Here is a 25,679-nt window from a genome sequence, read left to right on the forward strand (position 1 = left end):
AGTATTTCTAAAAATGTGCATGTCCTGTGGTAAGTTTTCTAGAATTTCTTTTCCATGAGAACATAACTTTGAGGGAAAATCACAGTCCTTGTATAATTATTGAAATCGGCAGCTGCAAAAAAGCAACAAAATATTGACAGAGAGATATGTCAATTATTTAATAATTATTTTTGTTTCGGATCAGGGGGTCAATAATATACTCATAAACAATGCAATTTATTCTTCTGACTATTAAAAAAATGACAATTTCCATTACATCTTAGAGATTACGAAAACTTGTTGATGACTTTGTACCTTAGAGTGTAAGTGTGCATAACAAATTATATAACTACGAACAACGACGCATGTAATGTGACAAGGTTCTTGGATTTGCAAAGTGCACACTGTTAAAGGCCCGGTCACACAGAGGGGACGCATGGGGGACGCACGGCCGGCGCATGGAAAATTTGCAATTTTGGCCAGTGCGTTGTCGTGCGCCCAACTTTTGTCGAAGCTATACAGCTAGCTGACACCAAATGCATAGCGCGCTGGACGCATACAGGGCGTATACAGGGCGCACACAGGGCGCACACAGGGCGCACACAGAGCGCACATGAAAACAACTTCCACGAATGCACAGCGTGTTGCTAGCGCGCTGGACGAATGGTCCACGCATGCACCGCGTTCTACGACGCACGGCCAGCGCATTGGAAATCGGAAAAGAACGTGTGCCTAACTTTTGTCATAATTTTGGAAAAGCTAGCGAGCTGACACAAAATGCACGGCGTGTAGCTAGCGCGCTGTGCGTATACAGGGCGTGTGCTCCGCGTTTGTCTGGCGCTGGTCTAGCGCGCTCCACGCATGTCTGGCGCTGCTCTAGCGCGCTCCAGCGCATGTCTGGCGTGCCTTTGGCGTGTATATTCATGCGTCGAGCTCGGCGCACGTTTTTGAGCATGCTCAAAAAATCCCGACGCACACAGCGAATGACGACGCATGCATAGCGCTGGTCCAGCGTTGGTCCAGCGCGCTCGACGAACGAGTAACGAATGATGACGCACGCCTAGCGAACGACAACGCACTGGCCCAAATTGCAAATTTCCAATGCGCTGGCCGTGCGTTCCCCATGCGTCCTCCCTGTGTGACCGGCCTTTAAACGGGTTACTGGAAACAACGAGAACAGCGCAGAAGGCAGCTGAGCTGCGCCAATGAAGACCCAAAGAAGGTCAAAAGTATGCCGAAGAATATCCGCTAAAAACGCCATATTTCCCTTCCTGAATCCCTGTCGCCCTTTCATGCCTGTTGCGACAAAATAATACGGGTTTAATGTTTGTTCCACCTTATTCAGTGCAGCCGTGTTGTGTATGAAGCGGCCTTATCTGCATGCTCATAATCATACGTTAATTACATCCACTTTGACAATTCCCACTCCTTTTTTTAAAATGAAAAACGCAGTGCATGTTTTTTTAAATAAATATCCGTATTCGGTTTGAGCTATACTTATTGACCTGGGTTATGATAAATATCTTCCAATGACACAAGTGTGACAGGGAGGAGAGAAAGCTGTGGAGAACATAAGAAGAAAAAAATAATGTCGGAAAGGAGGAGATAATGAAGAAAACCAAGCACTGAAGTGGAGAAAAAGAAGAAGAAGCAGAAGAAGAAGAAGAAGAAGAAGAAGAAGAAGAAGAAGGAGAAGAAAAAGGAGAGGAAAAAGAAGAAGAAGGGGGAGAGGTAAAAGAAGAAGAAGAAGAAGAAGAAGATGATGAAGAAGAAGAAAAAAAAAGAAGTAGGAGAAGAAGTTTCCATTAAACGTCGTTATATCCGGTTTATAATATTTCATATTGGCTCAAAATTCGTTGAGAAGGCTAATACCCTGTAAGAAATTACGTTTCGTTTTTAAATTAGGTATGATTACATTGAAACTGAATTGAATAGATGTATGCACACTATATACTCAACTACACATATATACATAATACACCGTATATACCACATCTCATCGGCTGGATACCATATCAATATTCACAGATCTATCGTTATAGCCCCCGTCGAGGAAGATGAAAACTTAATGTCTCTATAATGCGGTTAAAAATCAATAAAGTCATTTTGCAATTTACACCGGTCATCTCGCAATGAAAACAGTGTAAATACATTTTCATCACGGTTCATTTTGTTTATACAACAATAAGCCGTATCGTGTTTCAAAATCCATTCAATATTGCTTCACCGTTCCTCTGACTCGCATGAAGACTATATCGAAGGGAATCAGCATAATTATAACAAGATGGAAAGAGAGAGAGAGAGGGGGAGGGAGAGAGGGAGAGAGAGAGAGAGAGAGAGAGTGAGAGAGAAGGAGAGAGAGGGGAGGAGAGGGGGAGGGAGAGAGAGAGGGAGAGAGAGAGAGACAGGGGGAATATATATATAGAGAGAGAAAAGAAAAAAAAAGGAGAAGATAGAGAGAGAGACGTACAGACGGAGATATAGAGAAGGACACCAACGGACAGACAAGAATGCAGAGATAGTTGAAATCTCTACTGCTATACCAACAGATTCACTCGCATTATCATCTTATCTGAGCCAGAAGGGCGTTAACTATGTCAATGTACATGACTCAATGCCCTTCTAGCTCCAAACAGAAGGGCGTTGACTATGTCAATGTACATGACTTAATGCCCGTCTAGCTCCAAACAGAAGGGCGTTAACTATGCCAATGTACATGACTTAATGCCCGTCTAGCTCCAAACAGAAGGGCGTTAACTATGTCAATGTACATGACTTAATGCCCTTCCAGCTCCAAACAGAAGGGCGTTAACTATGCCAATGTACATGACTTAATGCCCGTCTAGCTCCAAACAGAAGGGCGTTAACTATGTCAATGTACATGACTTAATGCCCGTCTAGCTCCAAACAGAAGGGCGTTAACTATGCCAATGTACATGACTTAATGCCCGTCTAGCTCCAAACAGAAGGGCGTTAACTATGTCAATGTACATGACTTAATGCCCTTCCAGCTCCAAACAGAAGGGCGTTAACTATGCCAATGTACATGACTTAATGCCCGTCTAGCTCCAAACAGAAGGGCGTTAATTATGTCAATGTACATGACTTAATGCCCTTCCAGCTCCAAACAGAAGGGCGTTAACTATGTCAATGTACATGACTTAATGCCCGTCTAGCTCCAAACAGAAGGGCGTTAACTATGTCAATGTACATGACTTAATGCCCTTCTAGCTCCAAACAGAAGGGCGTTAACTATGTCAATGTACATGACTTAATGCCCTTCCAGCTCCAAACAGAAGGGCGTTAACTATGCCAATGTACATGACTTAATGCCCGTCTAGCTCCAAACAGAAGGGCGTTAACTATGCCAATGTACATGACTTAATGCCCGTCTAGATCCAAACAGAAGGGCGTTAACTATGTCAAATGACTTAATGCCCTTCTAGCTCCAAACAGACGGTACTACGATGTTCACCTCCTTATTTTTTCTATGGTATTCGAATAAGGAAACTTACTATAAATCATATATATATATATATATATATATATATATATATATATATATATATATATATCCAGAAACACATGACAAGCATCATTCTTGTTGACAGGGTGAGCTTCCTCATGTCTCTTAACTTCACATCCCTGAACTCATCTCATTTTCTTTTGATTTCTTTATTTTCTTTATTCTCTAGGTAAGTGCATGCAAGAACATTAATCCCATAACAAAATTAATGTGCAATCAGAACGGTGCTTCAAAACAAGTCTCGAATGCCACTCCTGGCTTTTGGGAAAGCAATACCAGAGTAAAACAATAAGCCAGAAAGTGAAAACGTGTCTCGATTAATTCCAATTAATAAAGCAATTGAACTGATGGAGTGAACATCACAATAATTAATGGCACCGCTTGTAATAAGCCAGTATTTGATAACATCTGAACGCATAACATTATAATGCGAGCGACGACAAAAGTTATACTCCTGAAGGGGGTACTTTCGATTGCATCGTTATGACTTTTTGTTGGTTCTCATGCCGAACCAGGAAATGCGAGAATGAGTGGTTAACAAATCGATTGTAGGACCATCTAAAGTGGGTTAATGATTAATATTGAACACCTCGGGAGCTTAGGGTAAAGGGAGATCGTTTTTTTAAATAAATGCATGTAAATAAGAAGAAGTAAGGGAGGGGGAAAGGGATTCCGTTATTTTCGCGTTTGCCCGCAAATGTTTATGATCCATGCTAATTTTGTTTCATAATTGTTTAATTTCGTGTTGGTATATAATTTCACCATTCTGTATTTTACACTGTTATTCTATACTGCACGTCAGATCCTGGGCTCAGAGAGTGTTTATGTGCAATCAAATACAATTAATACTATGGCCATGATGGCCGTTATTATGCTTTTTAAATATTTTTCAATATCTATTCTATTTCATCTCCTTAAATTAAGTCTTGTATTAGTGATTTTAATTTTGTTTTTTACAACATTGTAGTATGCAGTAATCGCTGTAGAGCGCCCTAATTCTCTTTTTGTTAAACACATTTTTATGCTCATCAAGTCATGATCTTTTGAATTGGAATTGGAGAAGAAAAAAAAATATATTGGATGTCTTACATTCATGCACCAATCCATTGTTGTTGTTGTTGTTGTTGTAGTTTATAGGCGTTTGTCATTCAGAAGTGAATATTTACGCCTCCTCTCTCAGGATTTTTATTCGTTTAAAATTAGATTTACTTATTTTGATGTATAGATTTGGATAAATTGGATTTTTAAAAGCTAAACTTTTGTTTAATGTTGAAGAATTTAGTGGCTGGCGAGCAAAAGGCTTATCGGCTATATAGGACGCCCAAGGACCATCTCGGACACGGTGCGTTGTGACGTTGTGACATTCATGCTCAGTGACATAGATCTTGATTACAACGCGTCGAAACACTTCTGAAAATATGTTTACGCTTTATTAATGGAAAATATCGTTTTAACTTTACCTTTAGAATCCTCGATTCGATGATAACATCGCGTAATTCATTCATTTGGTTGGATGAAAATGAAAGAAAAAAATTAAACGTAAAGGTTGACGTAACATAGGTAAATTAAAAAAAAAATCCTTAGTCAAGGATTACGTGAAAAATGCATCATGTTACATTTCATAAATAGAAATAGTACTCCAGGAAGTCCGTAATAGAAATACGAATCGCAGAATCTAATTATAACCTTTGCTTTGTAACATCAATCATAAAGCAATAACACCGGCCATTTAGATCTTAGGACCTACCAAATGGGTATTGAATTTACGTCTATATCCAAAAAGTGACTTTATAACCTCTGGCAAAGGAAGAATAGGAAGCATTTGAAAGCAATTTAGACTGTATTCCAACATCGAATAATATCACATCCATCTTTTTGTCACAACATTTCTACCATGAAACGCGATGGATGTCCATGATAATGGTACGAGGTCAAAGATCAATCAAGTTTGTCAAAGATTTTGAGTAGAAATTGGGTCAGGAATGTGTAGTTTTTATCAACTCCTGGTCAAAATGTATCGGTGAGGTATAAAGTAGAGACAAGGTCTAACGCAAGACATCATTTATCCTGCTTTTATCATTAATATTACACGCTTAAAAGTGGTGAGCGCATCGGTCATATTCCATATTCATTTGACACATAAGGCATTACATGGACACCTATAGGTGGGACTAGATGTGGGTTTTTCATCTTTGTATTCGGAATAATACTGAATCAAGACGGAATAACAATGCCACAACTATGTAGCCAAAAGTTGATTTGTTGCTTGAAGAAAAAATGTGTTTGAATCCCTCAATCAGTACTGTAACCACCTAACAATTATTGACAAATCGCATTATGAATGCCGATGAACAGATATTTCGACCTCTTCTGTGTGAGCTCTGACCTTTATTTGCAGGTTTCCCAGCGAAATAAACGATCAATATATTCCAATTCATTTTCGGTTGACGTTTCTTACACTAACAATTCGATTTATAAAGATTTTCTGATTTATTATTCTTAAGAACCAAGTTTTAGCAATGACAGATCTTCACGCCACACACGTATATTCCTTTCATTCACTTTCAGCGTATTATCACCTTTCACGGTTGTTCATTCAAACAAGCCATTCAACTTTTGATCACATATTCTAATAAATTACACTGCTTCTGACAGCTTAATTACATTGCTTTTTCATTATGCGGATATACCAGTTGCAATGTCCATTTTGACAATGTTACTTCATTTCTTCGTTGAAATATTTTTTCCCTTCATTTTATATCACTTTTTATATCTCTTTCTGGTTTCAATCCAAGGTATATATATATATGTATATATATATATATATATATATATATATATATATATATATATAAATACCGTTCCTGAATTATGTATTTATGAATAGGTCTATATGAATCATTTCGAACTTTACCGTACGTACACCTGTAGATGCCATTGCGTGAAACATTACAAAAGAACAAACCTTTTGCTATGAGATTTATTCAACGCAATGAGAAAGAGAGCTATTCATTATACACCGTTGCCCCCATACAGTTGGAATAATTTATTTTCTTACTTCTTTATTGTGACATGATGATGTTTTATTAATAAATAAGGTTTGTATCTTCTCGGGAATCTACTGATCAATAAGGATTGATCATTATAGATTTTATCAATAAAGTTCTGAGAAGATATAAACTCTATATAAATAATAAATCATATTGTCACAAGCATTTCATGAAAAGGCGTGAGTTAACCATTTCAACTGTATGGGCAACAATGAATACGTAATTCAATATTTCCATTATATCTTAGAAATTATGAAAACATTTTGATGACTTTGTATCTTAAAGCGTATATATGTATAACATATAATATAATCACCATGCTAATGCACGGAAAAAACATTCAAATTTTTTACCGAGGGACCCTTTTTCGTATACAAAAGAGTATCAATACCTTTACAAATTACGAAAGGCAAAATAGTAAGACGCTTTGAGGAGAATGTAGATTAACTAAATTTTAGTTTAAACATTTATATCTACTCGTCCACTGATTGCCATAAACCCTTGTCATAACAATGTACACGTATCACAAGTTCGTCTATTTTGCATTGGCAGCTAATGAATTACTTAAACTCGACAAGGATTTTAATGCTTACAGCCAAGACACAATGCCTACACTATTATGACATTTTCGCTCCTTAAGAAAAAAAGTCAAGCTCAGTTTGTATTTAAAAAAATGTCTTTCCGACATATTGTGTGGTGTTTAGGGTGTTTAGTTAGTCGTTGATGATGGTCCATTATTTAATTTATACTGGGAATCTCGCTCAACAAGCCTAGCTTTTCTGAGATTCCCTTTTTTCCCCTCTCAGTTAAATCAAGCAATTTAAAATATGTTGTTTAATTCTCAAACATAAATGTACTTTGTAAACTTATTTGATTACGAACATACTTGTCAGTTTTTCGTTACTTGTATAATTCATTTGTTCTATTATATATTGTATTACTGTATGGTTTATATATGTCATTTAATTTGTGGATATTTGAGTGGAAAATAAATAAATCAAATCAAATCAATCAAAATCAAGTTTAAAGGAATTCATTTCGGTACACAATGCCTCCAGATTTAAGTAGGTATCTCATCTTCCGGCTTCTTTTCAAAAGTACATGACCGCCAATTTTTCGTTTGATTGCAATCTCATCAAAGCAACAAAGCGGCATATTATTGCGCCGAATTTGCACGTGTGCCGCCAGTTCATTTGCACCAGGGATTCCAAGAAATGCACCGCAAGAGTCGGGCGGTGGCTGCCCGGCGGCTGTCCGATGGCCGGCCGTGCATTTCTGTGCCGTAGGGGAATCATTCCGATTTACAAGGGGCTTGTATGATACCAATTCAAGAGGGAAGGCAAGGGGTGCAAAAAATGATAACGAGTCGATGATGAGGCGATAAGATTTCATCCCATCGCGTGCTTCGCAATTCTTAGGAGACCAATATTACATGAATTATATGAGTGGACATACAGGATTTTCATAGAGAATTGAGTGCATAGCAGAGAATGTAGCTCTAATTTCATAAAAATAATCATGGTCGTAAGCATATATTTTATATTTTGTATCATATTAGATATTTGTTTGTTTCGAGTTCGTTTTTCAGATATTCTAATTCCATATATTGCTCAGCTAATGAAAGAGGAAATGTACATACGATAAGGTAGAAATATTTAAAGATGTTCTTACGAAAAGACAAAACCAAAGAGAATGATATTTTATCTGCTTTTCGGCTGTGTTATCTTTTTACTGAATTTTACAGGTAATAATGTTATTTATGTTGCTATTATTGGATTATTTTCCTTCATTTAAAGATTCAAGGTAAAACAAATATGAATATTATAACTTTATCACGATTAGGGGGTAATAGAATAATAATGTAATTTGATATGATTGTGATAGCATCATTACAATACAAATTATGACAAAAGGTAGCAAATGTATTATGCAGGCCTATGGTAGAATAATTCAAAAGAAGAATGTAATCTCCGAACAAAACGAAATTTCGAAAAATTGTCATTCTCCTCATTTAGGTCTACATTTTGATTGTAAGACGTTTTGTGGGCCTCGTTGAACAAGTCGACTTCCACTTGCAAATTTGAACGTGAATAATAGGGCTTCTTTGACTTTGATAAAGCGAGTCTCTGGCAAATAAAAACGTTAGGGGTGAAAGACCTATTAAGTATCTCGATCAACCACTGGGACCTTCTAATCTTTGACTTAACTCCTTGATTTGGGTCTGGTTTGGAGAGCTAATCATGGGGGTAATGGATGACCCCATGAGACCAGTAACGGGTGGAGGGGTGCAGTTAGTGTGTCGTTCTGGGGGGGGGGGTGATATCCGGAAATGTAGAATATTATTTATAAAACGTTTTGATTTATATGGTATGTGACATATTGTAACACTATCTATGTTGATTATGAAATGGGATGAGTTAATTAAAGATGAAAAGTGCATTTAGAATGTTAAAACCATCCATCCATTTGCAACTAACCCTCAACTTGGACCCAACTTGGGCCCAACCCCCACCCCTATCCCCCCACACACACTCCACCACCGCCCAGCTTGCATAGATTCCAAACGAGTTTCATCGATCTGTAAGCACGCAACTGGATAATGATGGGGAGGTAACAAGCAGGCCTGTTTCAAAGAGAACCTATTTTCACCTCGTTAAATGAATACCTTTAAGCCTAATGACTTAACGATTGACCAGGGGAACCAGCCATGACAATGATTCCAGTTCCGAAGGGATGTATTCGAATCTAATTCGACTCTCTGGTATAATTACAAGATGATGGGGGTCAAAAGACAAGGCATTACAATCAGTCTTCGGCAAATTCCAGAAGCCTTTCTGTTGCGTGTATCCTTTTATAAAGTTTTAAGGAGGAGCGGGCTTTTAGAAGTTAATGGACTCTGAAAAGACTTCGGCAAAGAAAGAAGAGAAGCCAGTCTTTAAACACAATATGAACCCCTTCCTGAAAAGAGACGTAATTAGAGGCTTAGAAAACCGACGGAACTTTCTTCATTAAGACGACCCGGATTATAAGACAACAGTAGCGGTTTAGCTAAATGGAGTGCAAGTCTAACGAGATTAAATGAAGCAGTATAAAGGAAATATCTTGGCTTTTTAGCTTGCGGAAACTTTAGAGGGGGAAAAGCCGCTTGCTGCGAAGCGTGTAACGACCTGCCAAAGCAAGTAAAAGTATGATTTTGTTATGGATGCAACGCGTGGCGCCGTGCCGTAACGCCCTGTACATCATGGTTTCCACCGACTCGAGCTGCAGGGCCTTGTAAATGTCTTACATGAAGAAAACGAGGGTCGGGAGACGTTGAAATAAAAAATAATAGGATAAAAGTCATGGGGAGTTTAAGATTGTATATCGATCCGTGAAATGTATTGACGAAAAATATTCGGATCAACAACTTGATTAAATCAAATGATTATTAGCTTGGGAAGAGGGGACCGGAAGTTAAAAGAAAAAAAGAAAAGAAAAAAATAGGGACCACATTTATGAACAGAGACTCAGAAAAGGGGAAAGAGAAATGTAATACAGGAAGCAATATCAGAAAGATGTGATGTAACATATGAAACAAGATGATAGATCACAAGATACATCACGTGATGACAAAATGGTATACAGTAACTGTCTTGCTCTGCATTCATCTTAACAAAAATACCAATTTCACTTTCAGATTTGAATATCAAATCAACAAGTATCAACAAGTACCATGTAAACTTACTCACAAAACGCAGCAAGTAATAATTCTAGTAACGCGAGAAATCTTGAGATGTCATTGAATCTTCAAAGTTTTACTTAATATATAGGATATTTAGTTTCAGGAAGGGTAATACAATGACTTCTTTGAAAACCTTGTCTTTAAGAAACAATTCAATCGGGAGGCAATACTTTCCTTGAAAGTAAAAGCTATATCCACTTCACTGGTGCATACACCATTTAAACATAGGCCCACATCTTGCATTGTTTAAAGTGAGATAATTATCATCGAGGTCGATTATGAGTTTGTAGCTATTTACTTTTGCTATAAGACCTATCATTTTCATACATATCACTTAATTTATAAACTTTCCTAAGATGACATTGCGAAATTAATTTCAAGATTAGATGCGTGTCTCAAGTATTTTGTAGTTTCTTACTAATTCTTCTTGTATTCTTTAGTTTCACCTATGCATGGCTGTTCTTTCTAAAAATGCCGTACTTCAACATCACTCCCACTTCACTTCTCCTGGTTTCTGATTCCATTTATTGAGGTTTGTCTCACTTTTGTTTTAACTCTATAATAAGGACTATAAACAAATATTTCTTTTTTAAATACGTAAATTATTGGTTTATATAGAGTCCAATGTCACTAAATACGAAATATCAGAGCATTTAACTGATACAATCATTGTGATTATACTCTCCGTTATTTTATCATCAGATGATCTTATCTATTTATTCATTTATTTATTGAAACCACAAGTTGGATTCCATACAAAAACATATCAAAATAGTTTACAATAATTTTACAATAAAACTACATAATGTGCCATTTGAAATACTATAAGAAAACACACATTGAAAAAGCATTACTTTAGATATGCCTAATTATCATCATCGTCGTCGTCTTTCCTCCATTTCGGAAAACATTTTTAGATTGAATGTCAATAAATGTAATTAGCTATAATGATGACAACATCTAGATTTGCGATGACTTGTAGTTTGTTAAAATCTTTTTAAGTAGGACTGGTGCTTGACAAATTAAAGGAAACATAATACTGTTGGCAAGCCCTTTTGAGTTGGCATTCCCAGTGAACTCAGGGCCTAATTGAAATGTGCATGTATATGTTGAGCGCTCAAGAAGTATGATTATGGTCTAAGCGAAATTACTATAAAATATGTATATGGCTTACACTCAACAAAGCGAGATGATATAGAACAAAGAACACTATTAATTGTAAAACAATATTCATATGATATTTTTTGACACAATTTGCTGCATTGATTTGGACTTTGTTAATGGGACATCTACAACAGAAGAAATAAGAACACAATAAGTGAAAAATTAGTGTAGGTGGTAGATTTGATAGACAACTGCGAAATAGAGATATTCTCACGCCACATCGTCATGGTAAAAAGAAACCCACACACTTTACATATACAGTCATGTGTAACCCTTTTTTTTCTAAATGAAGGATACCAGTATGAGTTCTAACAGTTGGAATTTTAAAATCATATTGATTAGACGGAAAGAGAAAACAAGAATCAACGAGCACGAAAATTGTATACGAAATAAAAGAAATTTGATATGCTGAATTACTTCAGGCTTACAAAACAGTGACTGGAAATAGGATAAGAATGTCACTTTCCAGATGTATATTGTCAATGCAATACAACAATTTGTTCTTCTTTTATATCTAACTTTTTATGTTATCACCTACAATTCTCAAGGTATACATTCTTATTCCCCCCTTCAGGAATACCTGGGTAATCAAAATCAAGAAATGTGCACGGTGCTAAAATATTGTGAACTCCGCATTGAATGGTTATTCATCTACAAAACTAATATTTTTTGGACATATTCGATTGATAAAAATGATAAAAGGGGTTTATAAAATGAAGAGACATATTTCGTAAAGAAATCCTCCAAATTTTGCCTTTCAAAAATTTGTTTTCCTACATATTTATAATGAACACTAGATAACAAGATTCAACATTAAATGTTAGTTCTATATAGAAACTAGCGCTCGGGGATTGAGATTACAGATACATTTTATCCCTTGTAATGAAATTACTTTTCCTACAGTCTAAAAATCAATGTCAAATCGTGCAGACAAAAACGCTATTTTGTGAAATTTTAGAGGAACACAGTTTCAATAGAAAATCTTGTACCTTGGATGCAGCCAGATATTTTCTTCATACTAATCACAATGAGAGGCTACAAAGATAGTAGTATGATATGCAATTGTCTTTTTGTTTCTCGTTTTTTCTCGTTCTCTCTCTCTCTCTCTCTCTCTTTCTCTCTCTACAAACTTTTGTTTCTTGAGAGATACATGTATAACAAAAAGTAGAGGGGTTTTTTCCCACAGCAATCAATACTTCATTTGCAATATTTACAAAAACGGAGCAGTTTGATTGCATTATTGAAAACCTTCAAACACTCAACCTCAGTTATAAATCAAAACAATATCAACGTGGCGAATATGAAGAGAAACATGTAGCTGGGTGTAGCTGGGTCTTTAGTTACATAATCTAAGTCCAATGTATATTGCTAGTTTTTGACATGTATATCTTTTATGCCTAACATGTGAGTATGAATATTCCAGCCATGGCTGTCTTTCATGTACAATTGTATTTGAATGAACCATGTTTGTGCTATAATAAAAAAAAAATTGTGAATTTAAATTAAACTGATGACAAATAATTATATAATATAAATTTCATTAGAAATAAATATGAAACTTAAAGAAATCAAGACAAATGATCTTATTTGAAATAATTTATACATGTTTCCTTCTCTCATGCAGGTTTGGAACTTATATCGACCAGTCTGCTTATAATAATTCCGACGCCCATCACCAATTTTCTCAAAGCGCATAATTTTGTTATCAATTCAAGTCTGTGAAATATGAGTTGGGAGAGGCAGTACTGTTGCTATTACTGTCCTGATATCAGCTCTAAGCGGAAAGAATTAGAGCAAAATAAAATTTCTGAAGAAAAAAAGGAAATGCTGCTATAGTATAATATAAACAATTTCGGTGTTGAACCCCCGAAGAGAAAACGCCGTTTTACTTTTTTAAAGAACTACTGAATGTATAATGAATGACTGAAATATTTGGTTGATAAACAGCAAAATTATATTATAGGAGTATGAAAATGATCAGAAGTGGAAGTTGATTTAAATTGTGATATTAATTTAATCTTGCAGTTTAATTCATGTCGTATATTCACAAACACGATCATTAATTCCAATGTGTAAGAGTGCCTCTTACTATTATATTGTCATGCTATCAGCTCTAACAATCTTTGTTAATTTATCCTTTTCTAACCTGTTGTTTAAAAGAATGAGTAATATAGCAAAAGACCTTGTCAGTAAGGATTTAGCCTTAAGCTGAGTTGAAAAACTTAAATTTTCAGGGTTAAAAGAATACAATGTGTAAGAACTAAAAGTGTTATCAACAAATACATTTTCATCACTTATTACGACAACATGAACGTGAAGAGAATTAGGAAATAACGAGTAATACATACTTGATGTGGTAGTCGTTTTGCTCACGGTGCTCATCTTTCCCTTGATCGATGATGTCGCCGCACCTCCGGCTAAAGTATGAATTTCAAAATCCCCTCTCATCAAGTTTGAGAACTAGATTACGCTCAAAGAGAGAGAGATCGTAGGCGATGATCTGATGTGTAAAGTCCAATTTATATCGTAATGAATCAAGAATGCGACGGGTATCGAACGGCGACTGTATGTATGATGAGCGGAGTGGTGATAGATATCTGTCGCTGAAGATACGGGCAAGGTAACGATGAGTAGCCGTAGAGTTGAGAATGTTGAATTTGTTTGCTGACGGGAAGACAATGAAGAGAAGTATTTAAAAGATGACCAACACAAGGTAGCCAAGCTCCTTATGAATCAGCTTGAGAGGATGTTCACAGATAACTTCTCGACTGGTGTACTGGTGGGATGTATATGGCAACCACACACTTGATGCGTCCCCTAACGTTATGGGCGCCTAAGCACTCTGAGTTCCGCTCTCTATCAAAAACCACTGCAGCTACCCACTATACTACTTCATCACGCTCCCCGCAAATCGGATGAAAGTTCAAAATATTGGAAGGAAAAAAAATTCGAACACACCTTTACAAAGGAAGAATGACTGAGTCTGTTGTTTGAAAAGAAGTGTTTTCTTCCCCTCTCTCCCTCTCTGTTTCTCTCTCACGAAAATCTTACGAAAGCTCCTCCCACTTTTAGTTGGATGGTCTTGCTTGAGCGCATTCCCTAGCAGACCGCAAGACCGGGCAGGCGATTGGTCGGATCGGGGTCATGAAGAACGCCACGAAGAGAGATTTTTACCTGGCAATATTACCTGTGCGTAAAATGAGCTTTCGTCGTCAGCATTTTAGCGGGCTGGCGTGTATCAGCACTGGCTGATCGAGACTGCTTCGCTCTCCCCTCAGTATGGATGCCAGGCGGCTGCGCTGGCGGGCGGCAGCGAGCATACTGCGGCGAACAAAAACAAGTCAGAAGCTAGTGTATGATTCGGGTTAATTATCCTCCGTGTTTGGAGCTCATTTTCATAACGAAAATTCGCTGATTTATCAGTTTTAGTCCAGGATTTGTATAAACATCATGAACTGAAAACGAGCAAATCATCAATAGACCTACCATTGGAAATTAGTTATCTTTTGATCAAAATTGTTTTGTAGGCAGGGGTTGCACCACGACCATAATATTCGTTCATGTATAGCTATCTTGCGTTAATGCAAGTACAATACTGACCTTTCGATTGGAGAAGAGGCAGATTGTTTATAAATGAAAGAGAATGAGGTATGATTAACTAAATACTCATAACAGTAAAACAACAGCTGACAGTTAATTGAATTGAATTTAAATTGAATTTATTTATTCACCACCATTGAAAACATTGAAACAAAAGATAAATGTACAATGACAATGTCAATATAACATAAATGCATGACATGAATTATAAAAAATACATGTTCTACAGCGATATACATGTACATTATGACAAATATAAAGTAAACTTTGCTACAAGAGTAAAACAATAAATTACTATTTACAATGAGTTTGTGATCGATGGTAAAATAGAGTAAAAATAGCACATGTGCTAGTCGGAGTCTGACTCTCGTTATCTAAAGCCTAAAATAAAGTTAATTGAAAATTACATGATGGGTTTCCAAATCTTATAAATAAGATTTGTGTATAATATTAAAATGAGACTGGTTAATACTACTCTTATATAGCGCCGGTATCCGCCAAGAACTGATGCTCATTGCGCTCTACATACAAATTAGCATAAATTAAAATAAAAGTACATTATACAAAGCATTTACAATAATACATCTCGTGATCTTTCGAAAGCACCATCTCCGCAGCAGTACATAAGTATGCTCTAGAGAAAATTCCAAATAAATAATTCTTCTTCTAGCACATATATCTAGCAGTGACAATTTACCTTTACTCCAAACTTTAGATGTCTTTTTGTTGACACTAAATCCATTCAGTGCATAGAAATCCATGAAATATAATGATGCACTCATAATATGATCGTCATTATTCATATTAGTCTGATTCAGGTAACAAAAAACCAAAGTCAATTCAAATATAAAAGTTATTTACTCATGTAGATATATAATTTCTCGAGATAAGACCCTATCTGAAATGATAAATATTCCAATTCAATGGAAGATTAATGATTGTTAATAAGTAGTTTGTACAAGGCAAAACTATCATGATTATCTTGTCATTTATACAGAAGTAATCGAACAAATACAACCTACAGTCGTGTTATAACTTATATTGTATCTCCTTAATTGCTATGCCATTATGAAACAGCATAAATCGCGACAGTCAGGGAATAGCCAATCAGAAGCCCCGTATCAGCTCGTCCAAGATAATGCTTCGGCCCTGATTGACTATTGGACGAAAAGTTATGACATAGCGTATATCGACGTCCATCATACATTGAACATCCGGAGGCACACTGGACAGTTGAAGATGATCACAGTTTTGACTCATACTGAAAGACCAAACCACTCTTATACAATATATAATCAACTGCATTTACAAGAACGTATTTTGTGTCTCAAATGTTTGAAGATTAATAATAATACTAATTAATGATAATTATAGGCATTTCTATAGCGCCTTCTATCTAAAATTCTATTCCGAGGCGCATTAATAGGAATGTATTGGAAGTGATTAAAATGATCATTATTCGGCACATTTTCTTGTACATCTATGTTTTTTATCCACTGAAAAAAAGAAGAACAAAAGTTTGCATTCCTATTTTGGGACTAATGACATTAAATGTATTCCACTTTAAAAAAAACAATACTTGAAATGTTCTTGAGTTTTCATTCTGGACTGCTTTCATCTTCCTTTAACATGATTAAGTTTCGCCAGGTATAAGTAGAATTCAATACAAAATTAATGTATATCCAGATTCAATGGTGTCCTCGTGTTTAAGTCTACCATGTAAAGCAAGTCAATTATCTCGACCAAAAGTTTCTCTTCAAGAGCATAAACGAGGGAGTAATTTTCATCTAATATCCCCAGCACTTAATACCTTTAAATAATTATATCCTTGTCAACTCTGTCATTTAAAACGTTTTTATCTGTATTAAGCACGTTTTAGCACTTTTCCGCTCTGATGTCTATAATGATACAATTGCTATACTAAAAATAGTTTGTACAAATCTTAAAGCAAACTATTGATCCCTATCGGGTGCATTTTCTTGTGAACATAAAGATTAAATTTGATTGATTTTTCCTCACTTAGATAACCTTGCTATATATATATATATACCTGATCGTTCATAAGAATGACGTAGCTTCGGGTAGCAGGGGGCGCGTGTCCCCTCCCCATCCCCTCGAATGCAAAAGAGAGGTAGACAGGGAGATGAAACAAATATATACATAACACACACACGCACACACCCCCACACACACACACGCACTCACATACACACGATCGCACACGCACACACACCCATTCTCACATCAGGGCCTTTGTGGGGCACCTGATTGTGGGGTATTTCTGTGCGTTCCAGATATACCTTGTGGTCCCCTACTAGTGGGGTATGTACAACCTGGCGATAACAACCCGGCGGTGTGCTTACGATGTTACCATAAAAAAAGTGTGCAAGTTTTAGCACACGCTCACAAAATGTCATTTATGGGGTACCACTTCTAATGCCCCGCAGGGCATAGGACACCGAATATACAGTCATTTGAAAGACTTTACTCTGTGGGGTCCTGAAAAAATACCCCACAAAGTAAAAATGCCTCACAAGGGGTATGTGAAGCGCACATAAAACCCCACAAAAATGCTGAGGTGAGCGCACACACACGCACACACGCACACCCACATACACACACACACACGCACTCACACACACCTCACACCAACCTCTGGTCAAATCGTAATTTACCCCCAAGTCAAACTTGTGCCTCACTTCCTCCGTGATCGAACCTAAGCTATGCTATTATTTATTTTCTTTCATCTTTAAAGTTAATAAACCTTGCAGAGCACTTTCACCTTAGTCCAATAAGGAGATTTCAATTTTGATGTAAAGCTATCTAATTGATAATTTTAATAATGTCCTTGTAATACGTTGTCAAATAAATCTGCTATTCATGCATACACCTTTTCAACAGAGAAAGAAAATAATTGTAATCAATTTTCTACTTGTTATATGATCATAATATCCTTACTTAAAATCGAATTCACATAATTTTGAATGGGGTGACATTGATCAAAGATAAATACTTGAAATATCTAAATGCAAAGAAAGAAAAAAAAATCCAAGCACAATTGATGGCTAGACGAATATGGAAATGATAACTGTAAAGTTGTTTACTGCCAATTTTGAAGAAGAAAAAAATAGTGATGGTGATCCTTGCTAAAGAGGATGGAGCATCATGAGCACAGTTTATGGTATCTTTGAAATTAGTCAGTGATTATAAAGAAAAAGTATTCGTATGCGTTTAACATAATTGCTAGGTTAAGCTTTGATTCATTCTAAATTCATTCTATAAACACCTGTAAACTGGACCATCACATATTTTGCCCATCACCTCCCAACGAATATCTATTTAAAAAAAAAAACACTTTCTCGCCCAAACAAGATACTAGACGGAAACGCTTATATGTTTTATTACCCTCAGCGTCAAATCAAGTCACAATAAAAACCCAACATAATTATTTCTGTCCTAAGCACATATTTTTACAGCATTCGTGTTAACAGAAGGGCTATTCATAGACGTGTTAATCCAGTCGTTCTCAGACGATCCTTTCTCACCTTTCTAAAGACTCCCCCAATCGTCTTTCCGCCAAGCTTGATATTCAAGGACTGGTTCAGAGGGGTTGCTATAAGTCATCTCATTCTATCATCGCGATGCAAACAAGTTTTAAGAATGAAATAAAACCACAGATTTCTTGGAGAAATGCTTCCTGGGTGTAAAGAAAAAAATAGGTCCCATTTGCATCTCAAATTTAACCACAAAATGTGACCATAATTACTTTAAACGGATGGCTTTGTAACGTGGAAAAGATCAAGGTTGAAAATGAATTTGTGGATGATTTTATTTTGTTATAATGGTGGTCCTGTTTTTTGATTAGTCAAAAGTGACGCATGACCTATGGGTTGAATGCCCGATGGGTTTGTACCTCTATATGCCTCGAATGCTATTCTTGAGGCATGTTTTATCATGTTTATGTTTAGTAGGCTTCATTACAAATCTTTACAATAACGACATTACAAATTTGTTAGAGGATATTTTTGTAATGCTTTTCATTTAGATGGAATTGCGATCCATCAACTTGAATACAACGAAAGGTACTATTTTCATAACTTGATTTGAGGATACTGCAAGAACCTGGAGGAAAGCAAATGATTTAATACAGACAAGTTTATCATTTTCTCTTAAAGACCGTCAATACTACCGGGCCAGAAGGGATTAGACCACCCAGCCAGGTCACTGACAGGTGGCTTTCTCATCAACTACATGTATGTAATTGCATAAGGTGATGAACAAGGAAATAAACATTTCCTTAGGTTAATTTTTCGAAAGAAAACAGGTTTCGATAGCATTTTTATTTCATGATACAATATATTGGAAATAGTACCTGGCATTCTCAAGTGTCAAGCAATGTCCTTTTCTCAGTTTCTTTACCAATTAAGAAGAAGAAAAAGAACGATTGCAAGATATTAAGGTTATGTTCTGAACTGCCCCTAAGAAGACGGGATGGATATCCTTTAAAAACATACAACCTCCTCAGGGTTTCTCGACCATTTCTCCTCCTTTTATGGATGGATGGGTGAAGAAGAAGACCTTAAAATCGCTCTCTTTGATGTCAGTAATTGGGGTTTTGTTACGAGTGTGACATCGGTTAGCAGTCATAGCAAGCCATCCATTCAGCACACCTGGCGCAACAATGGAGGCACTGCGTATAATTACCCACAAAGTCGCTTTTTTAACTGCATTGCTACTTTGCTACAAAAACTAGAGTATAATCGAGATCGTAGTAATACATTCTTTGATTCTTTCATTCTATTTTCGTCGCCCACTCTCTCCCTCCCAGTTTTTATCTGTTATCTATTCTTCTTCATGTGTTTTGTAGGCTGTCACTTTTATATAGTTGAGGGAAAAGTAAGTATCGCCGAAAGGGTTCATTTGAAGTAAAGTAAGAGGTGAACATTTGTGTGGAGGGCAAAAAAAAGGATATGGCTTGGCTTATAAGCTAGATTGAAAAGAAATCGCGTTAAACGTTTCCTCTTTATGAACGGACTGTCAAGCCGCATTGGAAGAGGAATATGGGAGGGGTAAAAGGGGTGTAGAAGAAAGGAGTAGATATAGATGGGGGCAAGGCGAGGGGGATGATGAACACCCTCTGATGAATAAGAAGATTTAAAGTGACAAGTGGATGTTTTAAGACCTTAATATCAGGGTCTTACAAGAAAACCTGAAATGACTGCCGAAGAGTTAGGGAGGTGTCGTGCATGTGTTAAGGATTCGCCTCACCATCAGCGACATCCCTAGAGGCTGCGGATGAAGCGTGGAGACCAACATTATGAGTGAGGTTGTAGGTTCGAATCCTGCGACAAATATCTCAAGTCCTACACCTTATGCAGCAAATACATGATCATTTACTAATCAATAGCGATACAATGAAAGAGAGATATTTTTAAAATCAAACGTCACCCAACTTTCCTTGGTAAATTAAAGGCTGCAATCTATTTTCAGTTTCAATTGCACTTTTTTCCTTTCCTTTCCATATTCAGTGGCAAAAGTTTAAACAATGGTTGTAGCCATGGTTACAAATGAGAACTCCCTAACAGACATCGGACATGTTTTAGTCCAGTCTAGAGAGTCAATCCAGTGTATCGTTAGAAATAAAGCCTTGGACGTGGACCGGTGCTTCTCCATCTTGTCCATTTACCAAAATCTCTAATGTGTCGCCTGCTAGTTCCTATAGCAACCAAATATGACCCGTTTTCGCGGGAAATAATGCATACCTAATCGTGTATTACTGCATTGAAACATCAACAATGTTAGGCGTAGGTTTGGTGATTTCAGCCACCTTTCCTGGGCCCTTCAGAACCATCTCCTACAACTCTCAAGGCGGACAGTCAAAGAAAGAACAACACACCTCCTTTTCTTGTCAGGTTTCTGTTTATCTCACAGTCGCAGAGCAAAATCATTCAAGGATTTGTTTTCGATCGAAAAAAGTCAAAAGTTCGCGGAGGGGACCGTGCATGTTTTGAAATGGTAGGAAATCGTGCGAAAAAGCTGACAAAAGTCAATATCTACCAGGTCAGTGGAGTTCTAGGTTTGACAGGTTTGGATAGGCTTCTGAGTGGGTCCCAATCAGCAGTGGAATCTTAAGGAGGATGACACCTTTGAAGGACGACGACATACCGAGGATATTCAGCACAAATTAGCTCTCTTACTATAATCCAGGAAATTCAAAATGCATGGCATATTAAAAGATGTGCGGTGTATAAGACATTCTTCCCCTTTTCTTCAGGTTATGCGGTTATCAGCCATGTTTCGCTCTTCTGCGTTAGGTTTAGTTTGTCTGGCACTTACCTTATAATGATTGCATGGTAACAAAGGAAACTTCTCTACGAGTATATAAAACTGGGTTAAAAAGTAGACGTTCAGGCAAATTAAGCGGTATATGTTTCCTTATCTCTGGTCATAATGTAAACGAATATCATTTCGATTACACACAATATTAATGAATTGTAGTCCCGACAGGTAGCGGTCACAGTGATGATCTTGGAACCGGGGGTGTAGGTTCGAAATCATGTAAGATGCTTATGTTCCGGCAATAATACATGTCCCTGTGATGAAGCTTATCTTACAACCCTAAATCACCTGCCCTTGACAAAGTTTGGTTCGTGGGCTAGCCTGGGAAAGAATTGACACGACTTAAGATATTTGTTAGGGGGAGGGGGGGATAGGGGCTAAACCTGGAGGCTGGATCTCTGTGCCGTGACTTATATTAAAAAGTATTCAATCTTAACATGCTTAAAGATAAAGTGGAGTACTGATCGGGCGATTGCATTGTGAAAGAAACGGTGATAATAGTACTACTACTACTACTACTACTACTACTACTTCTACTACTACTACTACTACTACTTCTACTACTACTACTACTACTACTAATACTAGTAGTAGTAGTAGCAGTACTACCACCACTACTACTACTACTACATGCGTATTACTACTACTAGGCCTACTACTACTACTACTAATAATAATGATAGTAATAATAATAATTGATAATAATCATTATAATAATGATATTGATGATAACAGTAATATCGAGTATTTTGGGGCGCTAGAAATAAAATGTACCATAGCGCTTACTAAATCTTGTCGCAACTTCTCTAGCTCTATTGAAGATTGAGATCGCACGTACATTAGGATTGGAAGTACGGTCAACCTTTAAACTTCAACTTTTCCTTCTCTCCTTTTCCGTGCTCCAACAATAGCTGTCCATTTCGCGCTCAATTTTCCATTCTAAAAAGTAGGATAATAGCTTCGTCACCCTTTCCTCCAGGTATCTTACATAGTCACAGTTTCCACTCCGTTTTGCTTGGATCTCTCTAGGCAGCGGGTCCGTTAACACTCCACCAATATCCTCCCTCGTATCACTCGTATATTATAACGCTCTACGATAACGGTTGGAAAGGGTGTTGGAAAGTGCTGGGGTTACGCACAGCGCCACAAAAGTGAACAGTCATGCGAGATTTATTTGGCAGTATGGACGTTTCTGAGAGTTTCAAATAGGATTGGTGTTGTTGCATGCTGAGATGACCGTGTAGAAGAGAATGAAATAGGGATAGTCTGAGCTATCCCAAGGCTGAATTCATGAGTCATGGTTAATTCCCAGGTCGATATTAAACAAAAACGGTAAGAGTTTGCATGAAAATGGGTGAAATAAAAAAGATAAAATAACATTTAAAGGTAAAAATTTAATTTAATTTTGAGTATACATTTTGAGTTCTAATAAAGACGTAAATAAATAAATTCTCGAAGAGTCCAAAGAAACCCAGGACTACCGATTGATGATAATTGCCAAAAGGTGACTTTTCGACCAACGTAATTTTAGCACGAATGTCATACACAAAAATATTGACATATAATATCAATAATAGGCCTAACTTGTAACCACTTGACTCTCCTCGAGATCAGTATGGGTCAATATAAAATATCATCGCCTTCATACTATCTATTACCTTGTTTCCTATAGTCCAATGTAAGGACTGTGGATCACAAGGTCCGTGGTTCAAGTCCCGCCGCGGCACTAATGTCCTTTGGCAAGGCATTGATCTACATTTGCCACTCTCCACCCAGGTGTTAAATAGGTACCCGGTAGGATTCGAAAGTTAATGTGGTGAGATGAGCAAGTGCGCGCTTGTAAAAATGACGCCTGGCTGGAATGCTCCCCAGGGAGTGGAGAATCTGCATACATTGTTTGCGGGTAAGCTTGAATCCGATGACCGGGATGAACGAAGCTTGGAAGCGAGAGAGAGAGAGAGAGAGAGAGGGAGAGAGAGAAAGAGAGAGAGAGAAAAAGAGAGAGAAAAAAAAAGAGAGAGAGAAACAAAAAAGGGATAGAGAGTGTGTGAAAGATGGAGAAAGAGAGAGAGAGACATATTTTGTTTTTAAAAAAATATTTATTGTGCTTCCATTCAACAAATTCATAGGAAACAAAATTGCGTATGATAGACATTATTACAAATGACAGAAGGAAGTAGTATAACATAACATACCACAAACTCCCTCTCCCCCTCACCCCCCCCCCCCCCCCTCCAAAAAAAAAACCTTTGAATATTTGTGTTTTGTTCTCAATACAGTTTATTTATATCTCATTAAACAATTCCAAATAGAAAAAAATCTCTAACCCCACTTAACACACACGCGCTTGCGCGCACACACACACGCACACATACACACACACTCTCTCTCTCTCTCTCTCTCGCTCTTTTTTCTCCATTCTTTTTCCTTCTACCTCTCTCTCACCTCACTCCTTCTCTCTCTCTCTCTCTCTCTCTCTCCCTCTGTCTGTCTGTCTCTCTATCTCTCTCTCTCTCTCTCCCTCTGTCTGTCTGTCTGTCTGTCTCTCTCTCTCTCTCTCTCTCTCTCTCTCTCTCTCTCTCTCCTCCTTATCTCTCTCACCCCTCTCTCCCTCTCACGCCACTGGTCCACAAGAAACCCAGCCTCGACTCATCTCACACTGCTAGCCGACCAAACCCGGGCCATTCTTTCATAAAGTCACGTTCAGCAACTATTAATATTGGAGATTGAATACTTGAAAATGAACCAAGGTGTCAAAACGCTCTAGATAATAAAAGGTGCCAAACTGGAGAGAAGAAAATGGCGAGATTTAATACTTAATAGGACCTAATATCAAGTCATTGTGTATTTTTCTTTAGTAGATAAGACGTTTTCCATTTTAATCACGTGTTAACGCATGGAGTCAAATCAGGTTCCCGTTTATAGCAATGAACCTGAAAGCTCCTTCAAAATTGACGTCATTAAAAGAAATAAAAGGTAACAGCACGTGGCATATCAAATGAGAAATTCAAGAATTATAAAAAAAATTACAGGTAAGGACAAACTAAAAACCGGCTATTATATAGTTTCGGGAAATTTTAATTGGTTTAAATAAAATGAAGATTAGTGCCTGAAGAAGCTAAAAACAAATGAACCTGGGGATGATATTATATGAAGATGGAATAAAGACATTAACTTAGGTTTTTTTTCTTTCGGTTGAGACGTTTATTACCGCTGCAGAGCGAAGAGAGTAAATGTACACTGCAGTTGAAGATGGACAGACAAAACAAAAAAGGCAAAGATGGAAGAGTAAAAGAGAGCCCCGTAATCTTGGGACTCAGGTAACTCGAACCCCCCCCCCCTTTCACCAAACGGGTTGGTAATTTGCTATCAGTTGTCTTTATAATTAAAAAAAACCTGTCCATACCCAGTTAAAAAAATCACTCAACGGGCAATCCCGGTATTAGTATACCACTCAAATCATAAAGATGCAAAATCTTTTTTTAGGTTTCTGAATTTTATAGAGAAATAGAATATCAAGTCATGAGATCAAATAGACAAAATAGACAAAATGGTTACGTATGTGTTTGTGTTTATGCATGTAGAGCAAGTAACACATTGAAGTTAGATAAACAAAATTACCAATCATATCGATCATCGCGATAGGTTAAAGATGATTAAGAGCTGAACTTGCAATAGGACAAAATAACCTTCTACAAAGTATGCATACACACATGTATTTCACCGCCGTATAGATTGCAAACGGTGTGCCGGAGTCAAATAAAGCGACCCGGCGGGCCACTCGGTCCCAGACCAACCAACCGAGGACCAACGAGCACCCTCCAACGTTTACCCAGAATAAAAATGCTCTTGACTTGTGAGGACTGAGTGACAACCTGAATATTCGAAAAGTCAATTGCTTCGAAAAACCACGTAAATCAATTGATAGCTTTTGCTTGCGTCAACATCACTTAAAAGCGTGCAAATCATTGTTAAACGATTTGTACAGGTGTGGTGTTTTCAAGGTCACCCTATAAATGATTCGTTTGTTTCCCTTTATATTCTCATCACTTCTTTCCCCAACTTTTATCCAGGTTTTCTGAATTGCCTTTTTTCCCTTGGGGGACTTCTTGTTCCCCCTTGCCAATTTTGTCGTCTCGTTTTACAATTTACCACGAGAAGCAGCTCAAATGGCAAGCTTCTCGCTAGTAAAGTGAAAGGAAAGCAAGCTATTTTTTGTGATGAAGTTTGTTGAGTGTGAATGGTGAGTGTTCCGTGGCTTTGCTGGTTAAGGGTGATTATACCATAATAACGCCATGAT

General features: G+C 37.1%; 1 protein-coding gene across 1 annotated transcript in view; it reads right to left on the reverse strand.

Annotated features, from left to right (window-relative positions):
* Positions 1 to 13,975, reverse strand: part of LOC589806 (tailless) — a 31,073-nt gene extending 17,098 nt beyond the window's left edge. Inside the window, exon 1 of the mRNA XM_789440.5 lies at positions 13,789 to 13,975. Coding sequence (XP_794533.3) covers positions 13,789 to 13,888 — 100 coding nt within the window. The 5' untranslated portion in view covers positions 13,889 to 13,975. The remainder of the gene's footprint in view (positions 1 to 13,788) is intronic.
* Between the last annotated feature and the right edge of the window lie 11,704 nt (positions 13,976 to 25,679).

This window comes from Strongylocentrotus purpuratus, unplaced genomic scaffold (assembly GCF_000002235.5).
Source record: "Strongylocentrotus purpuratus isolate Spur 01 unplaced genomic scaffold, Spur_5.0 spur5_scaffold_21, whole genome shotgun sequence".
In the NCBI taxonomy this organism is placed as follows: domain Eukaryota; kingdom Metazoa; phylum Echinodermata; class Echinoidea; order Camarodonta; family Strongylocentrotidae; genus Strongylocentrotus; species Strongylocentrotus purpuratus.